This window comes from Brassica napus, chromosome A5 (assembly GCF_020379485.1).
Source record: "Brassica napus cultivar Da-Ae chromosome A5, Da-Ae, whole genome shotgun sequence".
Lineage (NCBI taxonomy): Eukaryota > Viridiplantae > Streptophyta > Magnoliopsida > Brassicales > Brassicaceae > Brassica > Brassica napus.
In genome coordinates this window covers 843,690-858,293 of record NC_063438.1, presented here as the reverse complement: position 1 = coordinate 858,293, position 14,604 = coordinate 843,690, and the positions used below count along the sequence as shown (strand labels likewise).

At 28.4% G+C, this 14,604-nt stretch overlaps 1 protein-coding gene across 1 annotated transcript; it reads right to left on the bottom strand.

Annotated features, from left to right (window-relative positions):
• Window positions 1–12,786: 12,786 nt before the first annotated feature.
• LOC106450483 (homeobox-leucine zipper protein ATHB-7) lies at window positions 12,787–14,140 on the bottom strand. The gene is made up of 2 exons (XM_013892149.3): window positions 13,672–14,140; window positions 12,787–13,434 (listed from the first exon to the last, which is right to left on the bottom strand). Exons 1-2 carry the CDS (start codon window positions 14,020–14,022, stop codon window positions 13,021–13,023), a joined length of 765 nt encoding a protein of 254 aa, XP_013747603.1. The 5' UTR covers window positions 14,023–14,140; the 3' UTR covers window positions 12,787–13,020.
• Between the last annotated feature and the right edge of the window lie 464 nt (window positions 14,141–14,604).

The window sequence follows — 14,604 nt, the reverse complement described above, 5'->3', positions numbered from 1 at the left end:
CAATATTGTTTTAAAGGAAAATAAGAAAGCAAGACCGTTCAGCCACAAGAAAAAGATGATTGCAGAGTCTCGTTCACTGATTTATTTGATAAATAAACATCAAACTAAAGGTGTTTAGAACAGAAGCAAGACCACTTTGAATGTAATTGTTTAGATGATTTACATGGATTCAAAAATGTAACGAATATTGATTTACACAAAAACTTTTAATTGTGTATATATGGTCATTAGTAAAATAAATTTTGTTTAATAACAAATGGGTTTGCAACAGGTGGCTTTAATCGCAATGGATAGAAAAATATATGAATCTTATTAATTAACTGTATAGTACAGAGTAAAGAATGTAATAAATAGGTGTAATGTGATGGTTACATCAACTAACTTAACTTATTGCAAACGCTAACTTAATTATCATCGTGACCGTTGAATCAAACGTAAATCATGGAGTCTGCTTGTATTAATTAAATAAAATTTATCTGTTAATGTGTAATCCAGTTGACTTGACTTATCTAAATCACATCTAAATCACTGATCTGTCTGTTTATTTACATGTAACTGTTATACAGTTGTTGAATTTCAACATCCAATATTTCTTTCAATATACTTGAAAATACATAGTCTAATAAAAAAAAATTATCTACCATGTCTATTATATTTCGTCGAAAAACACACCTATAGATTTTTTTTTTACTCTCTTTAAGTTCAAAACCAACAAATTTGATTGCAAATTTAAGATTTTTTTTTATTAGAGTTCATAACGGTGCCTTTACTAGCAAGCAAATAATATCTACGGCTCAGCGCCGCCATACGTTGGCGCGTGAGACTTACCTCTCCAATCCAATGGGATCTATGCTCCTTCGAATGATGTCATATTTCATGGAGCCCGTGTTTCATATCTATCAGTAAAAAGTAAAAATAAAGCCAATTCTGAACTCTAATAACTGAACGCCGTAAAGGAAAATGCATTTACAGTATAGGGTTTGTTTTAAACATGGGTTTATCTCAAACTATATAACAATTCAATTCAAAATTTAATTATAACCAACAAAAGTATTGTGGGCTGTAAATTGTAGCCGATGGATTTGGGTTATTTGTTATTTAACATTTGACGAGTTCTTGATTAATCAGTCTTGATTCAGGAGTACTTATATAACTTATAACGGCCTGACAGATTCTACTCTAAATACGTTTTTTAAACATGGACGTGGGATCGATTAAAGATTTCTCCAATAGGTGTCGCCCACATATGCGTTTCATTATTTGTTTAAAATGTAATAAGACAAACTTGTCATTTAACTAAAAAACTAACGTTAATTCGCTATAATTAACCGTGGTTTGAAAAGTTAAAAGGATTTGAACTCAATTGTAAATAGAAAATAGCGTGTCCTTTTGTAGCTAGTACAACTTATCCACGAGACAAATGTAATTTATACATTATTGTACTAACCTCCCTATGTATGTGCTAGATGACGCTTTGACAGCTACAAGATTTAATTAGTTCGCTAAGACTTGCAACTCTTATTATACTTACCACCATCCATTGAACATTTTATTACAAAATTTAGTCCGTACGTGATGTCATATATATAAACTACTAAACATTATTGGTTCAAGGTCGTAAGATCACATATGCATAGTTATTTTCTATCCACATATATATGTACTCCCTCTATAAGATCATTTTATATATTTCACATAAATTAAAAAATATTAATTTTTTTCTTTCTTTTATTTATATATTAATAACAGTTTCTATCACTTAATACATTAAAACAGTGAAGTTCAAATATAATTTTGTTAAAATTTTATATTGAATATGTAAACAATATTTTGTGAAACAATATTAACAATATTTTTTAAAAGCGGAGAAAATATAATTTTATACGATATTTGGTAAAATGGCTCAAAAATTAGTTGAACTTTGGAAACTAGCCTTGTCTTGCCCACATGATTGTTGCTATCAGTTTATAACTCGACTGCCGCTAAACTTGATGTTTAAAACGAAAGTGCTTATATCTGATAGAAGTTTCGTGGTATTTCTATCATATCTTTCAAGTTATACTTGTAAACAAATAATCTAACGCAACTGGAATTAGTAATTTAAGAAGAGTATGAATATTGAGTATTTGACCTTCAGCTGAGGACTTCAGCTATAGATTGGCCGATTGTACCGAGAAAAAAAATTCTCCTCACTTCCTCAGACAAAAGTGTATCTTGTGTTGATCTTTGCCGTTAGATGATGGCAGCTTTCTGTTTACAGCCGTTAATTTCGTTACCAGATTAGACTGATCAGAATCCGTCGCTTTCTCATTTAGCCACGTGTGAAGTTTAAGTGACAAAGTGCGTGATCGTGTCAAGTTTCTGAGTGTGGTATATAATTGACATATGTACACTTGGCATCGGTGGAATACTGGTACGACATGACCATGTAACCCACCCCCTAAACCTCAACAAACTCAAAGGAAATGGACTAGATGGCACGATGGTCATTTATGGGTACGTAATCAGACAAACCCCACACGATTCGATAAACACACAAAATCTAATATGGTCCCAAACATCGGTTGCTAAGTTCTTGTCGATGGCTTATATCAACGGTCAGAGGTCTCTCGTGTTTCATTGAGAAGTGCCTGGCCGTTGATCTAGCATCAACTTAGCCAACTTAGCAATTACAGTATAGGTTTATCTTCTTTTGTCTTGGTTATTTATGTATATGTTTTGTTTTGTTATAGTCTTGGTCTAAAATCAGTGAGGATCAGTCCAAAGAGGAGACTGGTCATTAAATAGTCTGATAAGGATTGCAACTTCCCCCAACTTAGAGCTACTTATTCACAACTTGATCATCATATTTACAATTAGATGATACAAGTAGTCAAAGAGGCAGAACAACATATTTCAACATTTAACTATTTCTCATGCATATGCAACTTCTATTTATAAACTGTAATATAGGCATATAACATATGTGTATTCGAGTTGAATGTCGTTATTGTTGTACTTGTAGTTAATATATATACACACACATTAATAAGATATCAAAACTTTATATACCTTCTATATGAACAAAATTAACTACGCGACCGCGACTCCTTTCAGTAATACATAGGACGACTGAGGTTGAGCTTATTTGCATAAACTACAACTACAGTTTTTTGTGTGTTAACATTTATGTTTGTTTTTCAAAAAAAAAAAAGGTTTATATATGCTTATGCGTTCAGATTATTATAATATAAAACTAAATATTTGGTTGACGTTAAATACAGTAAAAGCGTAAGAAAATTCCTAAAACTTTTTTCAGTTACATGTACTATTAGCATATATATATCAATTATTGTATAGTTTGAAAAAATTATTTAAGTCTCCTTTGGCTAAATCAGTCTAAACCACACTTGTATATATACTGCATACACTGTACACATTCTGGGTTAATGAGGAATATTTAGTTGTGATTCATGTTTCTAATAATTACCTTTTGAATTATAGTAGAAACATATGAAATTGCTAACTATAATTATTTATAACAATGAGTTATCCAAACTATAGCACACTTTTCGTTCAATAAACAATGTCTTTATCTTTCTACTGCTTTGTGTTAAGAAACTTTCATTATGATCGCACATCGGCATTTAGATGTTGCCTTTATCCTGTAACCAGTTACAAAAAAAAAACTAATAAGACTATACACGCAAATTATTCGCATTTCGTAGAACATTATTAGACTTCCAAGTTTAAAGCAAGTAAAATATGATAAAAGTTAAGGTTTGGAATGTGGGGTTTGCCATCAATAGTTTTGATCCGTAATCGATACGTCAATTTCTTGGAAGGGGGTGTCTCTATATGAACGTAGCCTTGCAGGTTAATGTGTGATCATTTCCTTTTTTAGATGGAGCAAACTAAAATGTCGTTAATGTGTTTAATTTCAAAAATTGACCATATATACATGACAATTGTTTAATTAATAATACCGCACACATATCTTATAGCTAATAGGCATTTATATGCTATAGTACGCTGTATATGTAACAGTACCAACTATAGTCAAGCAATGCTGAAAATTTAAACTTACATAGTTGATTTTTAAAAAGTCATTCTTATTAAAACTCTACTAGGTTAAGATCCGCGCCTTGCGTTCGATGAACATTATATATAAATTATTTTAGATATTATATATTTTTATATATTATGAAATAATAAATATATATTAAATAATTAAAAATTAAGTAACTATTACATATATAATTAAATTGGTGGGAACATATAAATTTTATTAATCCAAACAATTGTTTTTCTATTTGATTTGATATATAATTAAATTTAAATGATATTAACATATATAGTATATTTTTAATATTAATGTCTACAAAATGATGCTTTTTAATCATATTTTTTAATTATTTGTATTTTTATAGAAAATACTTTAAATTACTGATAACAAAATTTTCATTGTAAATTAATAGTTTTAGTAATTTATAATTTTTAAAAATTAAGTTGTCAATGTTTGTTCAAACCTTTTATCAAAAGAAATTGTTCAAAATAAATTTCAAAATTAAAATATTTATGTATTTTATATGGTATATAGTTTAATTTAAAACAATATATATATATATATATATATATATATATATGTATATTTTAATTTTAATAATTAAATTAAATTAGACTTTTACTTATATTATTTTATAATCATTTGTATATTGTCGTAAAAAAAAATTAAACCATTGATCACAAAATTTGAATGTGAGACTTGTAAAAGTTTTAGTAATTTATAGTCAGTTTTAAAAATTCAATATATAACATATACAGAAAAATCTAAATTTTTATTATATGGTTAATGTGGTTGTTTAATTTATTTTAATAGATTAAGATTAAACCAATATGATCGAAGATACACTAATTTTTATCAAATCTTTATTATTCAAAATCATTAATTATCACAAATTAGGCAATCTGTAACTTTTATTTAAAGAAATAATAAAGAACCTTAATAATGAATATTATGGTTAATTTAATAAAAAAAACTTATTATATAAGTAGATGAATCAACATGTTTCTCTAAGTATTCTAAGAATCATCATAGGGATGACACGTGAATACAAAAAAGAATTGTAATGTTTCTCAATTAATATATAGGAAATTTTAATAAAATTAAACAAATATAGATGTCAAATTGACATATTTTAAACAAGTGAGAATAACAAATTAATTGTTCTACAGTAGTGATGCAAAAACAGTTGGCTTGTAACTTATGTTTTATTTATATTTATTTAAAATTTGAAATATTTGACTGATAGAAAAATGACATTAAAGCTATTTGGAATAACAAAATTTGGTTTAAGATAACCTTTATTTTGAAACAAAAAGAGTATAGTGCCTATATGTCTATCTAGCATCTAAATTGTTATCATTCGGATTTGGTTGGTATAGTGTTATAATCAATAATTTTTTATATTCACGAGAAGTATAGTGTCTAGGGCAAATTTGGATCGATTTCTTGATCATTATTAATGAGATGTGTGTTATACCATATGGTATCAGTGGGCCGGTGTCGGTGTACATCATCTTTATACTTTATACAGATTAACGCATATGGAACTCGCAAATTTGACAAAGATGGAACTCGCAATATTGTCCAATAATCATTTAGAGAGATATGGCTATATGTTTTCATAGAAAATGGATGGTATGTATTTTCAAAACAAAAAGAGGAAGGTATATAATATATATGGCCTGTTACTATTTGAATTCTAAATCTAAAAATTATTAAAAGCGAACCAGTTAAATAATACATTCAATTTGTATTAGTTCTTATCAATGTTAAAACTACATGTATATATTTTTGTCGATACTGTCCCCTTTTACCATGATTAGATAGTGGTTGACCAAAAAAAAAATACTATGATTAGAGAGTCAAGAAGTTACTGTGTATTTTCTCTCTTTTTACTATAGAAATTAAACAAATTTTAATAAATAATTGAACTTAACAGTTCAATATATCCAATATATTTTTCGATTTTTTTTTTCATTGCAAACCATAAAACAAGAACTGATCCTTCTTTTGTCGACTTGAATAATTGATCTGGACACTATTGAACAAGAACTATTAGAGATAAGTCACCCCAAACCTTGGAAAAAACTTTTTTTTGTTAAAGAAAAGAAAAAATAATTATATTTAAAGATAACGAAACTGCTTGAGATTTTTATAAATGCCGTAAAGACTATTTTTCCCATATACTTTCTGATTTTTTTCTGTAACATGTCTTGCCTTTGAATCAAACCACTCAACTAAATAGTTTTTGGCTGTCATTTGATATCTAAATTTTTAACCATATACAGTTTCAGTATCCAGTTTGAGATATGGTGTGGTTCGTATGTTCTTAAAAATCGGTCTTATCTTCTTCTTCACCTTTTTTTTTTTTTGATCAAACAACATTTTATAGATTCTTACTTTCCATTCGAAGAGGAAATGTTTACGATACTTGACAATAAAACCATACTGGTAAAAGAAACAGCTATAATAAAAGCTGAGCACATAGAAAAACAGAGATAGATGTAGGCATATATCACACATAAGCAACTAATATGGTAGAGAAACCCTCTGAACTCTACGCCAATTGAGCTGAAAATGGAGATGTATCCATGTGAAATATAGAATACATAGAGTGATCTAAAGCTTGAGACTGAGGGTGTGATTGGTAGTGGCTGTGAGTGCTCTCTACAGCCTCATTTCTTTCTAGAGCACTAAATCTACACCAATATTGATTTCTATTTTTTTTTAAGTTTATAGCCATTTTATAAAATTTACAGCACTTCTTTGAATTTATGTCTTTACAATTTCTCTGCAGAGACAAAAACCTACAGCCCAAATTTAAAGACTTTTAAAAATTAAAAATCTAAAGCCAAAACAATAAAAACCACAGCAATATTTCTACAGTAAAAATATGAAATCACATCACTTACCAATCAATCCCTGAAACAGCAACGAATGCACATTTAACAATCACATAATCAGCTACAAATGCAGAGGAAAATGTTCACACAATTCCGTTAAATCGTTTTATATCCTAATATGGTAAAGGAAAATGTTCACACAATTCCGTTAAATCGTTTGTCCACGCAGGCCCGGGCTTGAACAGATACCTGAGAAACATTTGCATGGGGCCTACAAATTGTATAGGTTTTTTGGGTTTGCATTTTCTGTTTTTATTGTTAGCTAATGAAAGGAAAAATCAGTTCTAAGATGTGTTTTGAACATATAACATGATAAATGTTTAATTTTTTTTTCATTCTCTTATATAAAATGAAATAGAAAGATAATTTTCAGAACTGATACTTTTATAAATTTTAAGGATATTGTAATTCTTAAATGTAAATTAGAATTTTAATAATTTAAAATTTTAATTTATTAGATAGAGCCTATATTTTTGGTTTCGTATTGGACCCGAAATATCTCAGGACCGGCACTGTGTCCACGTCTTTCTTTATTTCACAGAAAGACGAACTGAGAGAGGAGACAAAAACAAATAACAAAGGCAGATTATTGAATATTTGTTCTCTTTTTTATGATATCTCGAAATATATGATTAGATTCAAGTTTATTTTGACTTCTCAACGAAAGCATTCTGTTCAATGCTAAGAAGGAAATATAAAAACTAATTGTTCTTTGACACGAGAGTTTTTTTTTCTTTTTAGTCAAATTGTTATTTGTCAGAGAATATGCTCGATGCTTAACTTTAGATCTCTGAATAATTTCTAAAATGATTTCTGTCCACAGCTGACGATGAAATGAAAGCTTTAACGAATATGGTCTTTACTTTACTGTTTTGTCTATGTCTCTGCTTTACTTTAATACAAATGAAATTAATATACAAGAAAGAAAACTAGAAAAGAAAAAAAAAATATTTAGATTCGTTTGCTCCAGTAGGGTGTTATCACCTCTGCTCCTTTTATTTTTTAGCAAACGCATATGCTTAACTTTGTTTTGTTAACTTTAAACACTTACACATTTATCTTTAACTAAATAATATTATCACTTAAATCGTTAGACTAACAAGTTTAACTACACAAAAAATTGACACTGACTTATCCACAATAAACGCATCCAATATCTTCAAAATTAACCTTGAAAAGTTTTCAATTTTAAATTTATGATGTTGCAAAATATAATATAATAGATATATTATTGAGTTGTATTATAATGACTTAAAAAGTTGTGTATATACACAAGATTTAAACATATCTCAATTACTAATAGAATTTATCTATCATTATGATATATATATATATATATTTAATCCTTATTTCAATATTAGTTATATAATATTTTTTGTTTGAACTTCACAGATTTAATATGATTCACTTTTTTTGTCAGCTAATATGATTCACTTTATAATCAGAATTTAGTTAACGGTCTGTAACATCTAGTCAATAAGATATTAAGATATATCTTGTGGACTAGTATATCTCTAATAATTAATTGTTTCTTGGGAAATTGCACTCCATACACTAAAGTTTTATTCTAATTAAACAAATACCCTAAATTCCACAATGTTATACTTTCTCCATAGACACAAACTAGTCACATCATAGGTATTTTCATTTTTTTAGGGTTTTAAACCAATTCACTCTTGTTTCTTTAACACACAGTTAGTGTCTCACTTGCAGTATTTTCTATTAATGTTCTTAATAACAAAACACTATACCAGAGCAACCTTATTAAGTTTTTAAAATTGAAACACTAACTTAATTTATATTAGTAATTTAATAAAGTTGAATTACTTGATTAAATTTTCTATAAATTAAACTAGTTACAAATTAACATTTGTAAAGAGAGTATCTCATGAATATCCAAAAATATTTTATTTGAAATATTTCAGCATGAAATTCTTATTTTTTTAAATATCTATAATTAAATATTATTACTTTTACATATTTACACATATAAATGTATAAATAACTCCATAGTTGAGAACTCCTCATAAAATGCTCTTAGATTGCCCAACGTACCTTTGCATAACAATTTGAATGATGAATAGATTCCATGCCAAGGTCTTAATCAGAAATCAGAACAGCCATCTCGAACCCTGTAATTATTGAAAACCTATTCTTAGACTATTATTTCATTTCGATTTCATTTCTTTTTCCTCGATAGAATATTATGGAAGACTACACTAACTGTGTCTGAATATATGCATAGAGATCAAGCAAAAACCTTTTTCGACGCTATTATGATATACTATGACTTACTAGTAGAGCCGGTTCTAACATTTATAAAACTAACCATAAAAGCTTCGCAATGCATGTGCCTAATCGCTTCATGTTTACCAACTTGTGCTATAATTTCAAAGCTTGGTCTCTTCCCTTTTAATTTGTTACTAGGTAATAATCCGCGCCTTACGCGGAATGTGATTATTAGTTTTGTTAATTTTAATAAAAACACATTAAATCTGTTTAATCTGTATATCGGTTCGGTTTTAAGTTATTTTTTTATTTTTAATCTCCTAAAATATAACCATTATTTTAATCTGTAAATAAAATAAAATTTATTAAATAATTGAAAATTTTAATAATAATATTTTATTACAAAATAAAATATTATTTAACTTTTTAAACTTTAATACCTATTATAATAAATTTAATTCATAAAATATTGTAAACTTATATAAACTATAATATATATAACATATATATATAATTCTGTACATATATGTATATATATGCATATAACATATCAAATTTGATATCTGTTCCTAAAAATATTGGAATTTGTGATTTGTTTTTTTTAAATTGTATTTTAGTAACTGATTTGCTTCGTAGAGTTACGGATATCCATATTTTTTGTTCAAATCAAAACGGATAACGAATCGAATCAAAATTTAAAAATATTTTGCCTGACTTTATCCGTAAACAATAAAAATAATATATATATATATATATATAGTTTAGATTTTGATTCGTTATTTGTTTTGATTCGAAACGAAAAATCTAAAGTTTTATTAGAACTATGTATATGAGTTTTATATTAAAAATATAAATTATATAGTGTGAACGCGTTATCATATTTATTATCAAATCATTGTAAAGCTGCCGCGTGTCTATTATAGTGTGAATGTATTTATGACAATGTTTCTCTTTTAATATATAAGGGATCTTTTTTAAGGTACCGTATGGGCAACCTCTCGAGACAATTAGATAAAGTTGACCTTCTTATTTTTTTCCATGCTCACGATATTCAAAATCTACTAAATTAAAGTAAGATCTGCAGGGGAAAAAGGGTAAGCAAGATATAGCGCAACCTGTTATTTTCATGAAAGCTCGAATATATAACTTTAGATATATATAATATTTAAAAGAGAATATAGCTGCTTCTACAACTCCAACTTATTGATATCTTTATCCCTATAAAAACACTGGAGTCAAAACTATTTCAATCCATTTATTTCTTTTGTAAAAATAGAAATTGTTATTTTTTCTTTTATATATAGGAAAAATAGCAATCTCTATTTTTACTCTATATTTTGATAATGTTATTTTAAAAAATTAAAGTAAATTATATCTCTTATAAAATTTCTCTATTTTATATTATTTATATAAAATAGTAAAACCATTGGTTTGGTAATTTCATATTCCTTTTGTCTCATTTTATAACAGGTTTTGGTTAAAATTGTGTGAGCTAAATTTTTTTTTTTTTTTACCTTTTACATAAAGAATTTAGTTAACATGTAATAAAAATATTCAAACTAATAGCAAAAAATATTGCAGAGTACTAATAATTATAACTTACTAAATAAATAAAAACTTGTATAAGAATTTGAAAAAAAATGAAATAGAACAAAGAGAAGTTATAAACATTTGTTATAATGAAACATAGAGTATAATTCTAGTGCATGGAGGTGTGTGAACATCATCATCGTAGTTAAATACATGCAATTAGTACGATCGATCTCGAATTATAAGTTTATGGAGGACATAGATCGATAAATATAATTAACATATATATTTCATATCTGCGTCTCGCGATTTCCAAATCAAATCATTGTGCATGCCTCGTATTGTGTCTTACGTACTATCAATATTTAATGTTAAAAAAAAAGTATATTAATATTCGATCGCACAGTCTAAGTTGGGTGAAGATTTGATTCTGATGATTATAGTGTATTGTTGGAGTCGCATGGACTCAACTTGCATACAAAGATTAGACCCAAAAAAAAAACTTGGATGCAAAGTCTCTCTACACCTTGGAGATTCCCCTACCAAAAGCTCATGCATCATTATATTTTTTCTCCCTTTTGCACACTTTGAATAATTCTTATTAATTAAATAACTTTCGAATATGTATGAAATAATTTTTTTTGACTGTATCGATCTCTGTCATTTTTTGATTAAAACGATCTCTCTCATTATTTCATTATATTTTACGAACTAATTTTTAACCAAATTTTGCGAACTTAGGACAATTTTTTTTTGTGGACGTCTTTTTAGTACAGTGGTTTGATCAAAGGTTCATTGATGCTTCTACATTATGAAGTTTGAGTTTTAATTCCCAGAAAATATAGAATTATGTGAATTAATGGAAAAACGACATACAAGAGATTTACAACATGGCACAAAGAGTACCAAGTATGAATTCGATAGGACGGTTCAGGTGATGCAGTCAAACATAAATTCTCATAAGGCAAGTAAAATTGTCTGTAATATTTATCAGAGTTTGTAATAGTATAATATATCTAACGTTAAAAAAAAAAGATAACTATTTTTTTATTACAAAAGGCTTGCTATTGAATACTAGAAATGATAAGAATAATAAGTTAGACAAAGAGCAAGGCAGTACCACATTGTTTTAAATTAAAACAACCAATTTTGTTATTACTTTGTCTTATTTTTGGACAAAATTGTTATTACTTTGTCACTTTTGTAATCAAACCATGACTAATATTTGAATTTCATTGAAGGATGTAATAAATTTGAAATTTCATAAAAAATATTTGTATTTCATTACAATTTAACTGTAGAAACGTATGTCAATAAGTATACAACTGAGTAACCGACCCTCTTACATGGCAACTTTCAATTGTCAAACTCTAGCTTACGAATACGATGCAGTGTATATATATATATATATATATATATATATATAATTCGTTATCGGATCTATATAAAATGAAAAAAAAAAGAATTATCGCAACAGAAAAAAGAAATACCGTGCAGTTCCAGCCCAAGGTTATAATCGAATAATATATGAAGATATTAAAGTTTGGCAAAAGGCCAGACATATTGTAGAGCTTAAAGCCCATTTATAAATAAATTTGCTTAAAAGCCCAGATAACTCACAAGTCATAAAATTGTACAGAATAGCACTTGAAGAGTTGAAGGTATTAAAGTTAGTTGACAAAAAAAAAAAAAAGTATTAAAGTTTGTCAAAAGCCTGAAATATTGGCTGAATACATCGTAAGAAGGCCTATAGGATCTGTAGCTCAACGACGTCGTGATCAGGTGTTTGATATGAAGAGGCATAATTTTTGTAAAAAAAGTACTAACAAAGTTCTTCGCAGGGAGAAGCTTCTGGACACATCAATAAGTAAATAAGTTACATACAATCCTTGAATCGAATAAACTTCTTCTGCAATGTAATTTTTTTTTGGTAATCTCTGGAATGTAAATTTGTCTGCATGTTTAGATCGATCAGTTGAGAAGATGTTGTTAATTAGCATTCATCATTCTTCTCGTGTTCCCAATACAAATGTTTTGTAACGAAAACATAAACTTAGCTCTTGCCTTGATCATTACATCTTGATGCACAAACTATATATTATTATATAATGATTCTCTGCCTTTGATCCATTATTCATCCAAATCAAGTCTTAAACTTACTACTTAGCTACAAAGCATGATAATTACTTAATACTACTACTTAATACAGAATTACAAAGACTAACTGGGAGAATATACTACTCTTTCTAACACAATTTATACAGACAAAAACCATATGATATTTGAGCTCAAAAGACTAAGCTATCGCTTTTTTCATGACCAAAAATCCCACCATGGGCAATTGCTGCTGGATTGGTCCAAGAGATTAGCATTTGATTTGAAACCTCCCCAGTCATCAGATGATGTTAAGCAACTATCAGCTGGCTCCACAATGTTCATCAGGTGATCTGCTTCTTCCCCAAACCCACCAAAATACTCTCTCTTGATGTCGTTATTGTACCCACCATCATCATAATCATCATTATGATGACCACACAGAACCCCATCATCACCCTTCTCACACACTTCCATCTCTGGCCTAACCTCCTCCTCCTGTTCACGCCTTGTGTTCTCTTCGTTTTCTGATTCATGATCTGTGCTGCTTAGAGCCACCACCGCTGCTTGATCACCACAACATAGTCTTTTCTCTTCGTGCGTTTTTTGCACCTCTTCGTTTAGTCTATGCAACTGCATAAAAAGTTATAACATGTGTTACATGTCAACAACTCATTAAAGATCTATTACTTGCTTCAGTTAAACATTCAAACAAAGATTTTTTTAATCACATGATCAGTCCTTAACTGAAGTTTATAACCACTAAACACATTTTTTAATCATTAATTGCAGTTTATAACCATTAAAGCATGGGTTCCTATCAAATCATGTGATCAACCTCTTTAATTAATTATGTTAAGATAACAATACCTCAGAGACTAAAGCTTGCTTTTCTTTCTTGAGTGACTCAAACTGAGAAGCCAAGTCGTTATAGTTTTGTTTGAGAATGTTGAACTCTGTCTCGAGCTGCTTCGATTTCCAACGAGCCCTCTTGTTCTGAAACCATATGGCCACTTGCCTGGGCTGCAAGCCAAGCTCTCTGGCTAACTGAACCTTCTTCCTTGGCTCAAGCTTTGTCTCAGACTCGAACATCATCTCAAGTGATTTGATCTGCTCGTCACTAAACCTTCTCTGATTGTTCTTATTGTAATTGCTCTTCTTCATGGCCATGAAAGGATCTACTGACATCCTCGCTAGACAATATTCCTCTCCTTCTGTCATCTAACCTGAGAGGATTTATGATGTATTTTTATATATTTTTTGAATCTCTGTTTTTGAGATGCTGGCTCTCTATATATGTGGTGTTGAGGCTAAGATTATTACGTTCAATTTTTTTGATGATATAATGAATTTTTCGAATTTTTGTTGTATATAATAAGATATAAACTTTAAGTTGCTTTATTGCAAGTTTTTTTATTCTTTTTGAGCTAAACGATTTGTGTGTCGACAGGTAGCAATAGGGGCGGATTTTGGCTGCTTATAGAGTCGTCGCTTTCACTTGTTAAGTCGAGTTTCATTTCAACGTGAACTAATCATCTAACTACTGATTAATAATTTCCACCTTTTTATTTTCTTCTTTTAGATAACTATGCTATTTTATAAATCTTTCTTATAAATATCACTTTTAATTTTCTTTTCCAAAAGTATCGCCAAATAGAAACGCCCAAACACTCTTTCTAAATTATTACATATTTTAAAAAACGTTTACATGAGCATTTTAGCGATTTAGATTGTGGTATTTACATTGTATTTTATCAGAAAAATATCTGTTTGCATACTATAAATGTTTACACATGAATCCTG